This window comes from Natator depressus, chromosome 3 (genome assembly GCF_965152275.1).
Source record: "Natator depressus isolate rNatDep1 chromosome 3, rNatDep2.hap1, whole genome shotgun sequence".
Taxonomy (NCBI): domain Eukaryota; kingdom Metazoa; phylum Chordata; order Testudines; family Cheloniidae; genus Natator; species Natator depressus.
The window spans coordinates 113,231,527-113,250,437 of NC_134236.1; the positions used below are offsets into that span (position 1 = coordinate 113,231,527).

The following is an 18,911-nucleotide window of genomic DNA, read 5'->3' on the forward strand; positions in this document are numbered from 1 at the left end:
CACCCGCCAGGGGCTTTCTCTGAACAAGTGGCTGCTTGCCACAGAGATGTTATGCAGTTACAAATGGGAGGGGATAGTAGTGTCTAGAAGAGAATAGTAATAGTAATTCATTTGATTTCATATTTGCTAAACTATTATGGTGTCCTCAGCACTATACAAGGCACAGATGAAATCCTGTTCTGTGCCTAAGGCACATACAGTCTAAGGGCTTGTCTATATAGTGCATTAGTGTGTACTAATGCACTAAGTGGGGTGTAAATTCTAGTGCTCACTAACATGTTGCACACTAACTGATCCATGTGGACCCTGCTGGCACGCCCTGTAGCGGCAGTCAAAAAAGCAAACAGAATGTTGGGAATCATTAGGAAAGGGATAGATAATAAGACAGAAAATACCCTTGCCTCTGTTATAAATCCATGGTACACCCACATCTTGGGGCGACCAGATCTGCACGCAGTATTCATCTAAAAAAAAGATATATTGGAAAAAGTATAGAAAAGAGCAACAAAAATCATTACCGGTATGGAACAGCTTCCATATGAGGAGAGATTAATAAGATTGGGACTTTTCAGCTTGGAAAAGAGACGACTAAGGGGGAATATGATAGAGGTCTATAAAATCATGACTGGTGTAGAGAAAGTAAATAATGAACTGTTGTTTACTCCTTCTCTTAACACAAGAACTAGGGGTCACCAAATGAAATTAATGGGCAGCAGGTTTAAAACAAACAAAGTATTTTTTCACACAACACACAGTCAGCCTGTGGAACTCCTTGCCAGAGGATGTTGTGAAGCCCAAGACTGTAACAAAGTTCAAAAAAGAACTAGGTAAGTTCATGGAGGATAGCCAGGATGGGATGATGTCTCTAGCCTCTGTTTGGTCAGATGCTTGGAATGGGCGACAGAGGATGGATCACTTAATGATTACCTGTTCTGTTAATTCCTTCTGGAGCAACTGGCATTTGCCACTGTCAGAAGACAGGATATTGGGCAAGATGGACCATTGGTCTGACCCATTATGGCCATTCTTATGAAAGGTCTGTGGTGCATGTTTCAATGTAGTCCCATTTCAAACTGTACTACATCACTGTGCACTCTGAACTTTTTAGTACACACCAACTGGGTCCACATGGTCCAATGAGTGTGCAACATGCTAGTGTGCACTAGAACTTACATCCCAGCTGGTACACACTGATGCACCATGAAGACAGGTGCTAAGAGGGAGGATGACTTCCAGTGCTTTTTAATGTGATCTGCTGATTGTTTGGTAGACTACGCAATTTACAGAGGAATCACTATTTTATGATGATATTTCCCAAAGTTGTAACTCCAGAAAATGGTATTTCTGGCACTGATAACAGAGCTCCAGAAATTTTAGTTAATGAGTGTAGCGTTGCCAACTCTTGCACTTGCACCAACTCTTGTAAGCCTTGCACCGTTTGATGTGATTTTTCTGAAAGCCCCAACTTATGGAAGCCTTGTGTTTGGGGTGAGAACCTCAGCTTTCATTGAAGAAAAGCCTGAAAAAGTGATTCAAGTGTAGCCTAAATGCTCAAAAGCTACAAGGCAAATGAAAAGTACCCAATTAAAAAAATATACTCATGATGTTGGTGGGCCTGACTTGTGATTTTGAATACTTGGGTTGGCAGCACTGTGGGTGGAGAAACACTAGTCTGAGGATTGTGTTAAATAAATTACTGATTGCAGCACATCATCTTTGGGAAGGTCCTCATGAGCCTGCTCACCTCTGGTATTTTGGATAGAAAACAGGTTTACTTTGCCAGAAATAGATATTGATACTTGACATTGCCATGCCCTCCTATTTCTATTTCTGTAAATCAGACTTCCCCTTCAGAAGATTCGTTTTGATATAATTTAGTTTTTAGAAAAATTGAAGCACTTACCAGTTGTCATAGTCATTTAAGTTAACAGTGTCGTTGTGCAGTCCTCTTGTGAAGCCCTGCTTCATGTCTGGTAACGTGACATGGCACAGTGGTCCTATGATAACGCTACAATTTAATTAAACGTGCAGTGTTTCCTGGATAATTGTGCTATAAGCGTTATTGATTCTTGGTCACGCACAGCTGTAAAAAAAGAGGTTGTCATCTCTTTTTAAGGAGAGTTATGTGTGCTGATGTAGACTGGTAGTGCATGACTGTCAGAACTCCATTACAATATAACTAACTTTAGCTTTAAACATATTAATTTATGTACAGGAACTTTTTTTAAATGAGAAGATTAAGATGTAGCAAAAGTTCTTGTATTGCTGTGAGGCTGGCAAACAAGGAAGGCAGTTTGCCTGAAGAGATGAGTAAACCTGATTCTTTCTGTGTATATTTTAGCTACTGAGCTGGAATACAGAAACTTCTTGAAATTCAATGGCTAGTTCCCCCGCGTTCTAGTCTCACCTAGAAACGAATGTAATTAAAGTATATAACAGCTGAGAGAAACTCTCTATGTTATTGGTAAAGGATCTGTCCTCCATTTAAAAACCAAACAAATCAACCACCAGTGTTGTTTTTGTAATTCTTCCATTGCTCTTGTACTTTAAATGTGATCTGCAAGCAGATTTCAGCAGAGCTTTCATTCAAATAAATAGGAAAATTTGGAACACACTGGAGACTCCCTTTCCAAAGAAAATTTGCAGCACTTGGCACATCATTCAACCTTCTAAATTAATTGTAAAATGTTAAGTACTTTTTTTCTGAGAACAAGTAGATGTACTATTGATGAGTATAAGTATCATGGATGCCCCAAAATCCAGTGGTTATTTTGATAACTATTCATAAATTATAGCTGTAAACGCAACAGTTAAAACTATGATATAATATATAATTAAACCTAAAATAACTGGGTTACTATATACCACAGTAATCAGTTAGGATTAGAAGTTAATTATAGAAATAAAGGGGCAGAACCCCAGCTCCACTGACTTCAGAGGACAATTGACACCCGCTGAGGCTCTGCCCCAGATTGTTGTAAAGTTATTGCAGCTGAGCCCTACAACGTAGTTAGAATGATCAGGTGCCCTGCATATTTATAGTCCAATCCTAATGCCATGGAGGGAAATGGCAAAACTCCACTCACTCAGTCTGAGGAGGATATGGCTCAGTATTACTGTTTGTTGTGTGCTTCTCAATACATGTACTTTATGCATGAATAATATATATAATCATAGAGCAAAACAATTCAGGGTGTATGAGTACAGCCGAGGAGTATTGTTCATATGATTGTTTATATTATTAGCAAAAGGTCCTCACACTGAAAACTTAAATAGGAATATAGGACTGAAAGAGACTTCCTGGGTCGTTGAGTCCAGCCTCTGGTATCAGACAACCCTGTCATATAATCATGTTCAATAATTTATCAAGCCCCTTTTTAAAACTAGTCCGGTTGCTTGCTTCCAGTACTCCTATTTGGAGGCCGTTGCAGAACCTCAGTCCTCTGATGGTTAGAAACCTTCTAATTTCCAGTTTAAATTTCTCCAGGGACAGTTTATGCCCATTTGTTCTTGTGACAACATTGTCCTTAAGTTAAATAGCTCTTTTCCCTCCGTGGTGTGTCGTCCCTCGCTGCCCCCCGCCCCCCAGTGTATTTATCCAGGGCAACCGTAGCCCCTCTCAGCCTTTGTTTTGCTGCCTAACAAATGAGTCACTTTTAGACTCCTCTCCTGCAATAGGCTATCCATTTTCCTGGTGAGTCTATTAGTCCTCTGCACTTGTCCTAGTTTGAATTAATCTTTCTTGAATAATATTTACTTTGATTTTATTGATGTTTATACTATATAACATATATGTATAATTATATTGAGTTTACTTTGCTAATCTTTGTTGTTGCTGTTAATACCCTGAAGACCGTGTTTCCTGGAAGCATTAGGATACATCATGTCAGGCAGCTGTTGCTTACCGTGGATGTTTGCATTCTGGAGCTGAACAGTTCAGATAATCGTGTAAACACAGCTTATAATATTTCAGACTCCAACCTTCTGTTAGAAAAAATGCATATCTGTACAAATGCCAAAACAGACTGAATTTTGAAAGAGGTCTACACTCATAAAGTGCTCTAATTGGGAAGTAAGTAACATCCTGGTTTCTAAATCTGGAAGTTCAGTTTTTTATGTTGTCTCTGCAATTACAAATTATAGCACTGAAGCTGCAAAAGCTGATCTCAGATATCAATCCAACTGCTCACATGCATAAAGTTAGCCATGTGTATAAGCACTTGCAGACTTTACTCACTGGTCTGTGGGCACATAGAGAAGAAGATGGAGCAGACTGGGAAGTCCTATAGAATAAATGTCAAGTACACATTGCTATACACATTTTTATTTCTTTTTTTTTTTTTTTTTACTAAAATTTACATTTTAAAAACTTTTTCCTGGTTCTGTATTATTTATAAAATGTTCTAACATTTCATTCTCATGTCTTAATTTAGAAAATTAAGAGATGCTTAAAGATTAGTTTTATTTCCCTCTTGCTAAATGACAATTGCAATTTTCTCTCCTCTGATCAATTTTTTTTCCCCTGAAGCTTTGAGTCCCAATTCAGAAAAGTATCCTTATTCACAAAATCATATTAAGCATGTGCTTATGTTCTATCAAACTCAATGGCACTGAAGCACCTGCTTAAGTGCTTTCATGAATCAGCATATCATTTTGTAAATAATAAATACTAAAACATTCCCCCCATCCTTAGTTCAGGCAAGTTCCCAGTTGGGGCCACCCTAGGAACCTCTCTCCCAACAGGCTCTACTCCCATTTTGCTGTCTTGAGGCTTTTGTAGCCTGCAATATCTCCTTTTCACTTCAGATATTTTAGCTGAAGGAGTAACACAAGCAACTTTCTTTCTCTCAGTATTGGGTTGGTGAGGTAAGCCTGTTCTCCCGAAGAGGATTTCTTAAATTGAGAAATATGATTACTTTTCCAGCACACTAAAAACAAAAGATACGGTAGAGAGCCAGCTGTCCTATCTTCCCCCCACATGAAATTAGGGGCGAGGGGAGATTGTAAACCATTGCCTCACCCCTGGGAGATAACAAAAGAGAGATCCCAGCATCTGTTGTAAGGGTGTTCTCGATCTAGAGAGGAAGCCCTGGTTTATGGCTTCATCTGCGAGATCTGAGGGCTTAGGTTGTATTTTGCTTTTGTTTTAATGATGGTCCCAACTTTCTCTACCCCTTCCTTTTCCTTAAATCTCTATGTACTGGTGATTCATATTTTAAGTTCTTTGAGGCAGGGGTTGTCTCTTTATAGATAGATAGATAGACATCTCAACATGCAAAGTTAAGGTGCTAAATAAATAATAATAACCATTAACGAAAATAAGGAAAAATATTTGTATAAGCCACAGCATATAAAAACAACGAATTCCACCCAGCTCTGTGAAGCATGATTTTAGTTCTTTCACTTTTTCCAAGTGAATGCTTCTGCAACAAGATTGAGCATTGCAAGCTGGCAGCTGTCATCTCTCAGATCATGGCCTTTATTTTAAAGATGAAGGTGATTGCAGGGCCACCTTGTAGAACTCCAAGGGTTGCATTTTGCTTCCATTTCAGCCACCCCTGCCTTGTCATGATTTCCCAGATGGGAAATTAGTACATGGAAATATGAATCCAAAGAACCAGATTTAACTGCAGAAACTGAAAAATTCAAGGAGAGAGCCCAAGTAGAATAAAAGTTGTCATAGTTGCTCTTCATAGTAGGGAGCGTTTCTCTGGCTGAAATGTGTGTATCTTAATACAATACTGTAGTTACCTTAAAGCTTAAAGCGGCTTGATGCACTCTTAGAAGGAGCTGAGGCACTTTTACCGTTAAGGGCCTTCATACAACTTCTAATCTTCCAGCAGCTTTAAACTTGCATAGAGAACAACTTTTTAAAGCATTTGATTATGAGATGTGAATGTATGTCTGCAAACATCTAATGAGATCTACACATTTACCCCACCAGGTTTGGAGGAGAACAGCCTGTGTACATCAATATTATTAGGGATCCTGTCAACCGATTTTTATCGAACTATTTTTTCCGTCGATTTGGAGACTGGAGAGGGGAGCAAAATCATATGATCCGCACCCCAAGTATGAGGCAAGAAGAAAGATATCTAGTAAGTTCTTTTAAATTAAAGGCTGTTAACAAAATACTTATTTGTTCACCATCCAGATAAATAATTACAAAAATTGAAACAGGATGTTTGGAAAGTTAGAGAATGAATTATCTTTTGTCTCCCTTCAGCCATTCCTGGTGTAGGGCTTCATGTTAAGTTATATAGTCATGATTTTAATCAGGCTGTATAGAGCATATGCTGCCTTGGTCAGGAATATAATTATCTATTTGTCATGTTAGAGATGTGGTGAGTGAGTTAATACATTTTATTGGACCAACTTCTGTTGGTGAGAGACAAGTTTTTGCGTTTAAATAGAGCTCTTCTGCATATAACAATGGAAGACATCTAATTTGTCAAGATAACTGTGAGCCAAGTCCAACTGCCATTGAAGTTAATGGAGGCTTTCATTTACTTAATTGGTATTGGATTAGGCCCTCTATTTGTCATGCTGGATATTTGGGACTGAGACCAAGAATGTCAGTCATGCAGTTTCACTGGAGTAGTGGGGTGTTCTCAACAAATTTTTTGGGTGGCCTCCGAATGCGGCCACCAATTCTCACTGGTGGCCACACTGACACTTTTTCCTAAAATACTTAATTAACTTGAGGAAAAACAATTAAATATGCACAGACACACATCCAAATTCTTGTAATGTGTATTGTGGGGTTTTTTGGCAGACTCAGTAATACAAATAATGCTGCCTCCCCCTTTGCGAGTGATATTTGTATATTTGTTAATATCAGAGCACACTTAGTACCTACCTGGGAGGCTGTGAAAAGTGATGTGATTTTTAACAAACATACAGGTATCACTTTTCACAGATAGTTAGTAAGTCTGCTATGAAAAGTGATACTTGCATGTTTGTTAATATCACTTTTCTCATTAAGCCCTGGATGGAGGGGACACGGCGGGAGGCGGCACGGGCCAGAGGTGATGGTGGGATGGATGTGGGGATGGGGAGCCAGTTGGGGCCTGGGGCAATGAGGGGGTGGATGCGGGGCTATGGGAGGCAGCAGGGGTAATGGGGATGGGTGATGAGTCCAGGTGTCACGTGGACAGAGTCAGGACCCGGTGTCTTTTGCCATGCAACCAGGGCCAAGACTCAGTGCCCGCGGCCAGAGCTGGGGACAGGAACTGCGTGGCCGAAGCCATGGCCTAGTGTCTGTTGCCATGCAGCCGGGCCGGGACTCAGTGCCCACGGCCAGAGCCAGGAGCTGGGGACAGGAATTGCATTGCCGGAGCCACGGATTGGAGTCTCCTGCCACGCAGCCAGAGCTGTGGGTCAGTGCCCGGGGACCAGTGTCTGCCACCGCATGGGCAGAGCTGGATCTGGGTGCCAGAGCCCAGGGCTGCGTGGCTGGAGCTCAGGAACAGAAGAGCTGTGGGTTGGCACCTGCTGCTGTGCAGCTGGGGCAGGGGATCAGTGCCAGGGGCTGGGGCCGCACAGCTGGAGCTGTGGGTCGGCATCTGCCACTGCACGGCCAGACCTTGGGACTGGAGCCTGCTGCCACACAGCAGTACCACTGCCCCGCGGTTGGAGCCCGGGGCCGCACAGCCAGGCTCCTGAAGTCCCACCGCTGGAGCCTGCTGCCAAAACCCCCTCCCCCCAAAGTGGTCAAGAACTCACCTTGCTCCTGCAGCGTTGTGCCCCACCTCTCTCCAGAGGTGGTTGCGGGGCACTGCGCATCCAGGAGCAACAAGGAGGGAGTGTGAGAGGCTGATGCTTTGCCCCCTCCCCCAATCACTGCCCAGGAGGCTGTTGTGGCCCCATGAAAACCTCCTGGTGGCGCCAGGTGGCCGCATTTGAGAAACGTTGCACCAGAGTGCTTAAGAAATTTGGGTGAGCCTAAAAATTTCATGTTCTTCCTGTAAAGCTAAAGTAGACTCAACCAGCTGCAAGTGGTGTCTTTCACAGACTGATCCGATTCCAGTTCTTGATTTTATTTGCTCAGCTTTCTTTTGTGACATAAATGCTACTTGTGGTTGATCTTCTGTTCTGTGGAATATACGTTTGCTAATTTTGTGTTTTTTACATTGATACTGTGTGTGCTCAGCAACTTGAGAATAGTAGACTGCCTGAGGTGACCTGTTGCACACCCAATGTGTAGTATACACATAATGTCTCAGCAAAGACAAAAATATGGGGTTACATCCTGACCCCATCACAGTCAGTGTTGAAACCTCCCATTGGCTGCAATTGTGCCAGCTTTCACCCATGATTACCTAACACATTGGGTGTCATTAGGTATAAATATAAAGCAGTATGTTCAAGAAAGAGTTATGAAAGCTAGAAAAGACATTTTGTAATTAAACGTTCATTTGAAATTACTCTGCTTACAAGTTTCAGAAATAAGCTTTAGCCTACTCCAGCACCATGTAAGGTTGCTGCTTATTGCCAGATGGATCAGTTCCAGTTTGTGGATATTTAATTCTTTTTCCAGAGCTGTGATTGTCCTCACCAGCTGAAGTACCACAGTGCTTACTTCAAAATTCAGAGACAACCAAGGAAAAGGATCCCTAGGGCACATTTGTGATAGGGCAGCTTGCTTCTTTATTTTATGACCTTATAGAAAATGGTACAGGATCAAAATAGATGAGGGTCTAGAGAACAACAAGAGAGAAAAATGGCATAGAATCATAGAACTGTTGCAGGGGGTTAGACGAGAAATCATCAAGTCTATCCCCCTGCACTATGGCAGGACCAAATAAACCTACACCATCCCTGACAGGTGTTTGTCTAACCTGTTCATAAAAACCTCCAATGATAAGGGTTCCACTTGGAAGCCTATTCCAGCGCTTAACTACCCTAATAGTTAAAGTTTTCCCAAATATCCAACGTAAATCTCCCTAGCTGCAGATTATGCTGATTACTTTTTGTCATACCTTCAGTGGACATGGAGAACAAGGGATCACGGTTCTCTTTATAGCAACCCGCAACATATTTGACGACTGTTATCAGGTTTCCCCTCAGTCTTCTTTTCTCAAGACTAAACATGCCCAGGTTTTTTAACCTTTCCTCATAGGTCAGGTTTTCTAACGTGTTTTATCATGTTTTTGCTCTCCTCTGGGCTCTTTCCAATTTGTCCACATCTTTCCTAAAGTGTGGTGCCCACAGTTGGACACAGTACTCCAGCTGAGGCCTCCCCAGTGCTGTGTAGAGCAGGACAATTACCTCCCATTTCTTACATATGGCACTCCTGTTAATACACGATAGAATGGATGTTGTGAAGGCAAAAATTATAACTGGGTTTAAAAAAAAATTAGATACGTTCATGGAGGATAGCTCCATCAGTGGCTATTAGTCAAGATGGTCAGGGATACAACCTCATGTTCTGGGTGTCCCTAAACTTCCAGCTGCCAGAAGCTGGGACTTGATGACAGGTGATGGATCACTTGATAAATTACCTTGTTCTTTTAATTCCCTCTGAAACATCTGGCACTGGCCACCATCGGAGGACAGGACAATTGGTCTGATCCAATATGGACATTCTTATGTTTGTATGAATGATATTTTTCACAGCTGAATCATGTTGACTCATTCAGTTTGTGATCCACTGTAACCCGCACATCCTTTTCAGCAGTTCTACCGCCTAGCCAGTTATTTCCCATTTTGTAGTTGGGGATATGATTTTTTTCCTTCCTAAGTGAACTGTTTTGTATTTGACTTTGTTGAAGTCAGACCAATTCTTCAATTTGTCGAGGTTGTTTTGAATTCTAATCCTGTCCCTCCAAAGTGCCTGCAGCCCCTCCCAGCTTGGTGTCATCTGCAAATTTTATAAGCAAATTCTTCACTCCATTATCCAAGTCAATAATGAAAATATCGAATAGTGCTAGACCCAGGACTGACCCCATGGGACCTCACTATATTATCCATGCCTAGTTTGACAACAAACCACTGATAATTACTCTTTGAGTACAGACTTTCAAACAGTTCTGCACCCAATTTACAGTAATTTCATCTAGACTACATATCCCCCGTTTGCTTATGAGAATGTAATGCAGGACTGTATCAAAAGCCTTACTAAAATCAAGTTATAGCTGCACATCATCTGCTTCCCTCCTATCTATGAGGCCGGTATCTTAAAGAAAAATAAGTAAATTTTTTGGAGGGGCAAGGAAGTAGATGAGGCACAAGATGTGTTCTGTACCCTTTTTCACACCACAACTCTGAATTACTTCTGCACAGCACAATTCACAATAACCATCCTAGATGAGGTCAGTTTTACCTAAACAAGGCTATGTTTTTGCATGTAGCTGAGCTGTGGGTTTTTTTTTTCTCATTTGTTTGTTTTTTGGCTCTGTTACTTTTATCATATGGCTGCTTGGGGTACTTGCATGGGTTACACTAAGCATTTTAAAATTTTATCACATCTACTATATAATTAAAAACTCATTTGTAAGTGTTGAAAGTATTTCTGCATTTACTGTATGTCTGGGGATAGTAAGAGTCAGCTTGGGTCATTGTTGACATTCTCATGCGTGTGCTTGGAAGGCAGACTAACAGCTTTCCATTATGTGTGCAACGTACGTGTGTTTGTGTTCTGTGGTGTGTGTATAGGACAGAACAGTTGGGAAAGTATATTTATACTAGAGTCATCTTGCCTTCCCTTTAGGAAAAAAATAGGAGATTATTGGTACACTTTGTACTTTATCCTGCAAGGTGCTGACTGCCTTCTCTTGTCATTTAAATGGGCGGTATGGTGATTGGCACCTCTCTGCTTAAAAATAGATGAGTATTTCATAAGGCTTCATGCAATTTAACCCATTCTTTAAGGCTTATGATTCACCAAATACATAAAGTTTCAGTATATTTACTTCCAACAGGCACTGTTACAGGATTGGAACTTCATAAACGTGTATAATTCCTTGGTATCCCTCTTGCTTTAAATGTTAATGGCAGAATGGAAAAAGATGCCCATCTTTGTACTCTGACAAGTTTTCTCTCTCACACTCACACACACACACGTGTATGTGCGCATGCACAGTTTGGTCCATACATATTTGCATGGACACAGAAGTTATAGGCACAAGAAAAAAAATTATAGTAGCAGAAGGCCAGTAAAATGTTGGTGTCAGTAGCCCATTGTCTTGCTCAAAGAGCATTTTGTTCTTTTAGAGACATTGTCAGCAACTTTGTAAAGATTAATTTGTGTTTTTTGTTTTAATTTTCACTGTTCATAATGCTCTACTGGAAGCCTAGAAACAAAATGTTCCCCTTTTGGACTCTGTCCTCCTCCTTTTGGCAAACTTTGATTGTCAGATGTCTTATTCAAAGAGGCTTGTTGTTCATGTCTGAGTAAAGTATAGGCCAGCTGCCAACAAAATTCATTTTAACAAAAGTCACTCGTTCAGAATGTTAAAGATTTTTGAAGATGTTATCTAACCAAATTTTATAGTATGTAACTGCATCTTAACCCTTTCCTTTGTAGTGCAAAGAGGTGTATACTTATATTTTAACTGAGATTATGGGTTTTATGGCCACTTTAAAATCTGCTAAATCAATTGCTTGATCTAGTTGGGAAGAAAATAAGGATAAAATTTTTACCCCAGACATACAGCGTGGCAGCCTTTTAGTATAATACTGATCCTTGGGCAGGTTTCTGCCTTCAACCCTCCACATTTACTTCTTAAAGATTTTCTTTGGATGAAAACTAGGCATATAGTGTGTGTTCTTTTCTGGGGAGGAGGTGGGGGGTTTCAGAGGGTCATCTTAGTTTTGGGTAACCCCTCATAAAGCTCTTTAAATAAAAAACATTGCATTATAAGTGAGCTGCTGCTAGTGTAGTGGTGGTGTTGGTCATTGTGCTACACATAAACAACTTGGGATGGATTGTGCCTAGCCATGTGCTGATGTGCAAAGAGAGAGGACACGAGTGAGGAGGACAGAAAAAGATGGCCCTGTTCCCCTTCCCTTATGCGCCTGAACAGGGGCCAGGAAGAATACCAGTTCTTGGATTCCACATATATAAGAACAAGGGGAGTCTAGCACAGATCACTATTCTAGCCTGCCAAAAAGGGAGGGGGTTGGGCAGAAGGGAGTACGGGGCTGTGGTCCCACGCTCATCCTTCCCTACCCCCTTTTTTGGACCATGTGAAATGTTGTATTTACGTACTAAATATGGTACAGGCAGCTGCTGCAAGGTGAGCTTCTCCACACAGCTCAGCCTGTTCCTTGACCTAATCTGCAAAGACCACTGTCTCTGCTGAAGTGATGTATACAGTCAATCATCTAAACAGCTCAGTCCTGGACTTCTCCAAAGGTAAATAGTGTTGATGTTTTAGTGTGTGTGACAGTATATTGGGAAATGTCTGAAACCACCAATCCCTCTTCAATTAGGATTTCAAGCACATTCATTGGGAACTGTCCCACCTTATGTTCCCATAAAATTAGAAGTTCTTTTGGTTCCTTTGGGCCAAAATCATTTGCCCAAATGTATTGACTCTGGAGGCATTCAGTCCAGCCTAACTAAAGCAACTATGTCATTCACAGCACAGGTAAGGCAGCTTTTAAAAGAAAACTCCATCCATGAATTTAGTTTAGGCCCCGGGCCTGAGAGATCAGAAGCTAAGGACACCTCACAAAGAATATAAACTATTTGCATTTGAAAACTTTTGATTACAGTTGTTCTTTCTAAACTTCCTGCTGGTCATGGCCACCTTTCAGAAACTGTTGGAATCGTTTGTAATACGAGGAGTGTGAGAAAGAAAATATAAAAGAGATGTAAGGATCTCTTTTAATACTGACTTAACAACCTTTGATCTAAGGGCCAAATACAGAAATAATGTGTGAAGTGGTGTAAGTTTTATGTTATTAATTGGGCTTCAGGGAGTCTAACTGGGTTTGATTCTGAACTCGTAGTTGTAAATAAATGTCAGTGTAACTTCATTGACTTCAACAGAGTTACTCGTGATTTATTCCCTTGTAAAATCAGAAAAACCCTGAGTCCAAAGGCATAATTTGCATACTAAAAGGCTAAAAGAGGGGGGTTAGCCAGAAAAAAAGAGCCAAGAAAGGATAATTTAAGATATCATCCTTCTTGATGGATCACTGGATGGATCACTAGATGATGACCGGTTCTGTGCATTCCCCCCTGGGGCGCCTGGTGTTGGCCAGTGTCGGAAGACAGATACAGGGATAGATGGACCTTTGGTATGACTCAATATGGCCATTTTTATGTTCTTTTGTACGTATAAAGTTTCATTATAAGTACCTGTTTTTACACACACACAAATTTCTGAAAACTTTGGGATGAAATCTTCCATACTTGGTCTCTACCCGAAGGGGAATATTTTAAACATTTTAAACAAAATCCTTCATCTTTTTCTTCTTTAAGTTTAGTAGTTAAAATACATGATCCTTTCCTTCTTTTAAAGAAATTCTAATCACATTTTAGGCCTCAGTTCTACAAAATCTTACTTATACAAGTGGCCCCACTTGAGAGTCTCCCCCCCCCCTTTTTTTGGTCACCTTTAAATTAAACCTGGGAAAACAAATGCAAAAAAATGCATGAATGCTACATTAAGTATGGTTTCTGCAGCAAGTTTAGATCCGCCATGTGGTACAGATTTGTTTTTCTTGTTAAATATGTAGATCAGTATATTTATTGAGGTCATTACTTTATGTGATAAAAAGCTCAAAATGCTGTTAGAACATCCATCTGCATTCCCCAACTTTGTGAATTTGACTAACAATGTTGTATTACTGCAGCGTTTTGCATTTGATATATGCATATTAATAAGTACATTTAAGTAATTAATAAATCCTCAATATTTGTCTAGCTCCATTAATGTACTGTATTTTATTAATTAAATCAGTAATAAAATGTGTAGTGTTCATGTGTAGAAGAGAATTGGCCATCACAAGCATCTACCAATATCGGATCCTGCCCGTAGTATTTTTTCCCTTTTGTTTGGAAATTGAAAATATCCAGTAAAGAGTCATTATTTTTTCAGCATTAAGGAACAAATTGGGCCCAATCATGCCACGCCCTCTATGGATGAAATTCATTCCTGTGTTTCTGTTAACTTCACTGAGAGCTGCGTGCATAGATATCTTGTCAGATTCAGGACCCTTGTTTCTTATTAAAGGGTTAGACTTTATTTACCATCAATTGTCAAAAGTTCTCTAAGAAGCACTGTTTACAAAATTAAGATTGTTAAACCCAGTATTTATTGTATAATTTCAAATATTGTAATAACATTCCTTGTGTTGTTTAGTTTGCTGCAGACATGGCCTCCTGGAGATATCAGGGCCCAGGAAACACTTAAGTCCTGGGTGCCCTCTAGCTATATTGTTTTCCCTATCTCCTTACATATGTATAAGGCCTTCCAAGTGAGGATCTCAAAGCAGATTACAAACATGAATTGATTAAACCTCACTAAATTCCTCGAAGGGCCAAAAATGATGTTTCCTTTACATCGGGAAACGGAGACACAGAGCGGTTAGAAGTGACTTGCCCAAGTTCACATAGTAAGAGTGTTATGGAGCCAGGAAAAATAATTCTTGGATCATCTGGTTCCCAGTCATGAGCTTTAACCATAAGACTATATTTTATGTATCTTCTTTCCCTCCTCTCCAAACTTACGCACACACACAGGCCAGCATGCTCCCAGTGTTATACCCCTGTGCTGAGATGACTGGTGGTATTCTTTTGATGTCTTTCAGTCTGTCCTGTAGTGCTGATGCGTAAATTTGCCAGCTGTAAATTCTCATTTGAAGATCACACAGTAGCTTCAATAACTAATGCTACTATTCAGGATGCAGGCAGGGCGCTTCTCAGGCATAGCCACCTGTCAGCTGACCCGATTAGAACAGTTTTTTTTCTTTTCTAATGAATTCTTTTAATAGTCTCCAGCTGTTCCCTTTTTCTACATTAACTCTCAAAATAAAGCTGTGTATTTGTCTCATATTTGTTTAACTGTTCGGAGAATGTGTATGCTCTTAACACAATTTATTGTTCACTTAGATTCTCCCATTCTATATTAATCATTTGCAAAATCATAAAGAGTCACTGTCAGATAACTTAGGCCCTCAAATTAGATTGTGTTCTTAATTTTAAAAATAACTATAGAAAACATGATATTAACAGTAACATTTTCTTGTCAGTGATTTTTTTTAATGGTTTTCCATTGCAGGGTTTGCAACCCAAACACTGTAGCATGATCCTGCTGCATGAGAACCAGAAATTAACCTCGCTAATTTATTTTCAATGACCAAGCTGAGCAAAGTGCAGATGGTAAATAATAAATAACATAACAGTGAAAATTGGGTCTTGAAAATATTGTGAGTTTCAGCAACATAAGATGGTATTAGTAACACAAGTGAAGAGATTTGGATTTGATCAATGATTTTTAACCTGACAATAGTTATATCATTCTGTGTTGCACCCCTTTTCAGTAAAGGATTATGTAGGGTAACCACAAAGCTTTCCTTCAGAATATAAAAATTAAGTCAGTTTTTTCTTAACATTTGTGGATGTTCAGCACTTTGTGACTGAGCATCTCAAACTATATTGCAAACGTTAAGAAACTCCATGAGAATTTAGGACCCAAGAAGCACTGAAGTCCTGGGTGTTAGTCAGTGGTACCACAGGTGCTCAACACCACTGACAATCAGGCCACTTATATTTAGGAACCAACATTAGGCACCCAAGTCTGAAAATATTGACGTTCATTTTTGCAGCTAGCAAGTTCAACCGAGTTCTGTGCTATCCTTATAGGTGAAAAGAATATAATGCAGCTTTTTTAAAATTATTTTTCAAGATACTATTGTCTAGTTTATGCATGTGTGGCCATACTTTCCCTTTCAGCTCACAGCCCAAAGACCAGGCTGTGTGATGGGTATCTTATAGCGGAAGACCAAAATGGAAAGATCACCAAGTCTGGTGTTTGTAAGTCCTCAGGGGTGTGGATGGCATTTGCCACAGTGACATTGCACAAGCAAAACAATGGGGACAAGGAAATACATGTTTTTACCAGGAGTTCCTGTCACCAAGCAGACCCATCACCAGCCAAATGTGAGGGATAGTGTGTGCATGTGCACACATCTCCACAGATTGCAGGGGAACATCCCTTGTGCTTCCAGTCATCCTCCTCTACCCATACTCCCTGTTGATCAAGGCCAACAGGGCAGATGGAACTGACAGGACCATTCTCTTCCCCTTAGATTCTGACTGTAGAGGTGGGTAAGTTAGCAGGAGGGAGAGCTGAAGGCTACAGGCTCGCTCTCTCTTTCCCACTCTGCTCCCCATGAGGAAAGATGGGGAAACCAACAGGGGGACAGCCCTTCTTGTAGGAGAAGGGAGGCAGATGGAGCATCTTTCACACTATTTCTCCCATCAGGTGCTGGTACTGCCTCACCTGCTTGGCAGAAAGGTGAGGAGTTTGCTCAGGAACAGATTGTGTTTGACATTGGGTGATTGCTAAAACTGATGTGTTCAATGTGAGTTTCTTCAGTGTTGCATTGTTTGAAAGAGGAAGGGAACATTCCTTCCCTGAATGAGGTGTTAGCTGTTTTCCTCATGAGGGGCACCACTTGCTCCGGACTTGCTTTCACAAGCCACTAAGGTCATGAGTTGATTTGCAAGTCTTAAAGACACCCCTTTAGGATGTCCAGTACTTCTTGATGAATGAATGTACTGAACTCCAAGAATGCAGGCAAGCTGTTGGTGGGTGAACATGTGTGGAGCGGATCCATGGTGTCTGCATCTCTCGGATCATGTTTGATGCAAATGCACAAGCCACTGTGATATTACACTTCCTCACCATTTATCAGTTGCTAGGATGATGTCAAAGCTGAACCTGTCTTCACTTCTCTCTCCTCCTCTTCCCTTCCCTCTAGGGTGCCGAACGCCCGATGGAAAAGGGACACTGGTGGCTCTGGTTGGCACTGCCGGCCAGGCCATTAAAATTCTGGTTGGTGGCGCAGCATGGGCCCGGGGCTAAGGCAGGCTTACTGCCTGCTCTAGCTCCCAGCGGTGGCCAGGTCCTTGCATCCCCTAGGCGCATGGGCAGCCAGGGAGGCTCCGCGAGCTACCCCCACCCCTAGTGTCATCTCCGCATATCCCATTGGCCAGGAACTGTGACCAGTGGGAGCTGCGGGAGCAGCACCTGTGGGTGTGAGGGCAGCATGCAGAGCCTCCCTGCCTACCCATGTGCCATGGGGCTGCAGCCACCTGCCGGCTCCTTCCTGGGTGCCATGGTAAGCACTGCCGGGACCCCACATCCTGAACCCCCTCCCACACCCCAACCTCCTGCACCAGCCTGGAGTCTTCACCCGCACCTAAACTCCCTCCCATAGCCTGCACCCCCTCAACACCCTACCCTAGCCCTGAACCCCCTCCCAAACCCCTCATCCTTGGCCACCCCCAGAGCCTGTACCCCCTGCCAGAGTCCTCACCCTTCCTGCACTCCAACTCCCTGCCCCAGCCCAGAGCCCCCTCCTGCACCCCAAATCCCTCATCCCTGGGCCCAACCGGAGCCCTCAACCCGCTCCCACAAGCCAACCCTTTGCCCCAGCCTGGTGAAAGTGAGTGGGGGGAGGGGGGAGAGCAAGCAATGGGGGGGGTGGAGTGAGCGGGGTGGAGCCTTGAAAAAGGGGTGTGGCCTCAGGGAAGGGTGTTTGTTTTTGTGCAATTAGAAAGTTGGCAACCCTACCTCCCCCTGCCAGTTACCACATCAGTCCTTTACTCTGCATGGGCCTGCACACAGTTGCAGCTTCTCCTTTAGGCTGGCCAGTGCAGCTGCTAAACTTTTAACTGCCAGGTTGGCATCTCACTTCAGGGCCACTATGCCTGTTTTGTTCCCCTTCCTGCTGCTGCTGCTTTTCCTGCCAGCTGCCTCTCCAGACCTATGCCCAGACTTCCCCGGCCTCACTTGTTGGGTACTATGGCCCTGAGTATAGGGAAGGTTATGAACTCATATGCCAATGCCTTGAACAAATTAATTTTTAAATATTTTTGTGGGCTCCATAACTCTGCAAACTGCTTCTCCCTCTCTGATGCCAAATGAGTGTAGTTACCTTCCCAGCACTCTCTGAGCTGCCGGTCTTCTGCCAGGACCTCCTCCGGACCAGGAAGCTGAGCTCGGCAACCAGGTCCGTGGCAACCACTGAGGGGGCAGATCCCCTGCTACACAATCTTCATCTTCTTCTGCAGGTGGCGGAGTCGCCCTCAGAGCACCAGAGGCTGGTCCTGGCAGAAGTTAGCAGGATCAGAGACCTCCTGGACTACGACCGGGGAGACTGGGTGGATCCCTATGCATTTGGTTGGTGCATGGGGCTCTCCACCCTTGGCATCCCTTGGCACATACTTCGGGAGGTGGAGACAGCCTTATTACCCACTTCTCGGTCTTTCCTCAAGCGGGTCCTGCACGAGATTATCCTCCACCCGCCCCTCACCCCAGGCCCTCCATATCTCTTCACCTGGCACCTGCCCCGTGAGTCCTCTTGGTCCCCACCCCTTTGTACCCTGAGCTGGCTGCACGATTTGCAGCTGGTTCGCTTCCGAACTGCGCTGCGGGACCATCTTTACACGCTCGTGCTCCACACTCTTCACCACCCACGTGTCCCGCCCCAACACCAAGTGGCAGCACCTTCTACCAGCTGTAGAGGGTGAGGGACCCCAGTGGGCCAACTTCCACTCCATCTTGGTTCCACGGCCCGCCAGGAATATTAGCTGGCGGCTCCTTCATGGAGCCATGAGCACAGGCATGTACGTGGCGCAGTTCACCTCTATTCCCAAAGCTTGTCCTTTTTGCGGTGTGAGGGAGACACGGGCGAATGTCTATCTGCAGTGCGCCAGGTTGCAACCCCTC

The 18,911-nt window shown here is 42.5% G+C and overlaps 1 protein-coding gene across 1 annotated transcript in view; it reads left to right on the forward strand.

Moving 5' to 3' along the window:
• Window positions 1-18,911, forward strand: part of UST (uronyl 2-sulfotransferase) — a 279,848-nt gene that overhangs the window by 160,738 nt on the left and 100,199 nt on the right. The window contains exon 5 of the mRNA XM_074948584.1: window positions 5,945-6,098. Within this exon, the coding sequence (XP_074804685.1) occupies window positions 5,945-6,098 (154 nt within the window). The remainder of the gene's footprint in view (window positions 1-5,944; window positions 6,099-18,911) is intronic.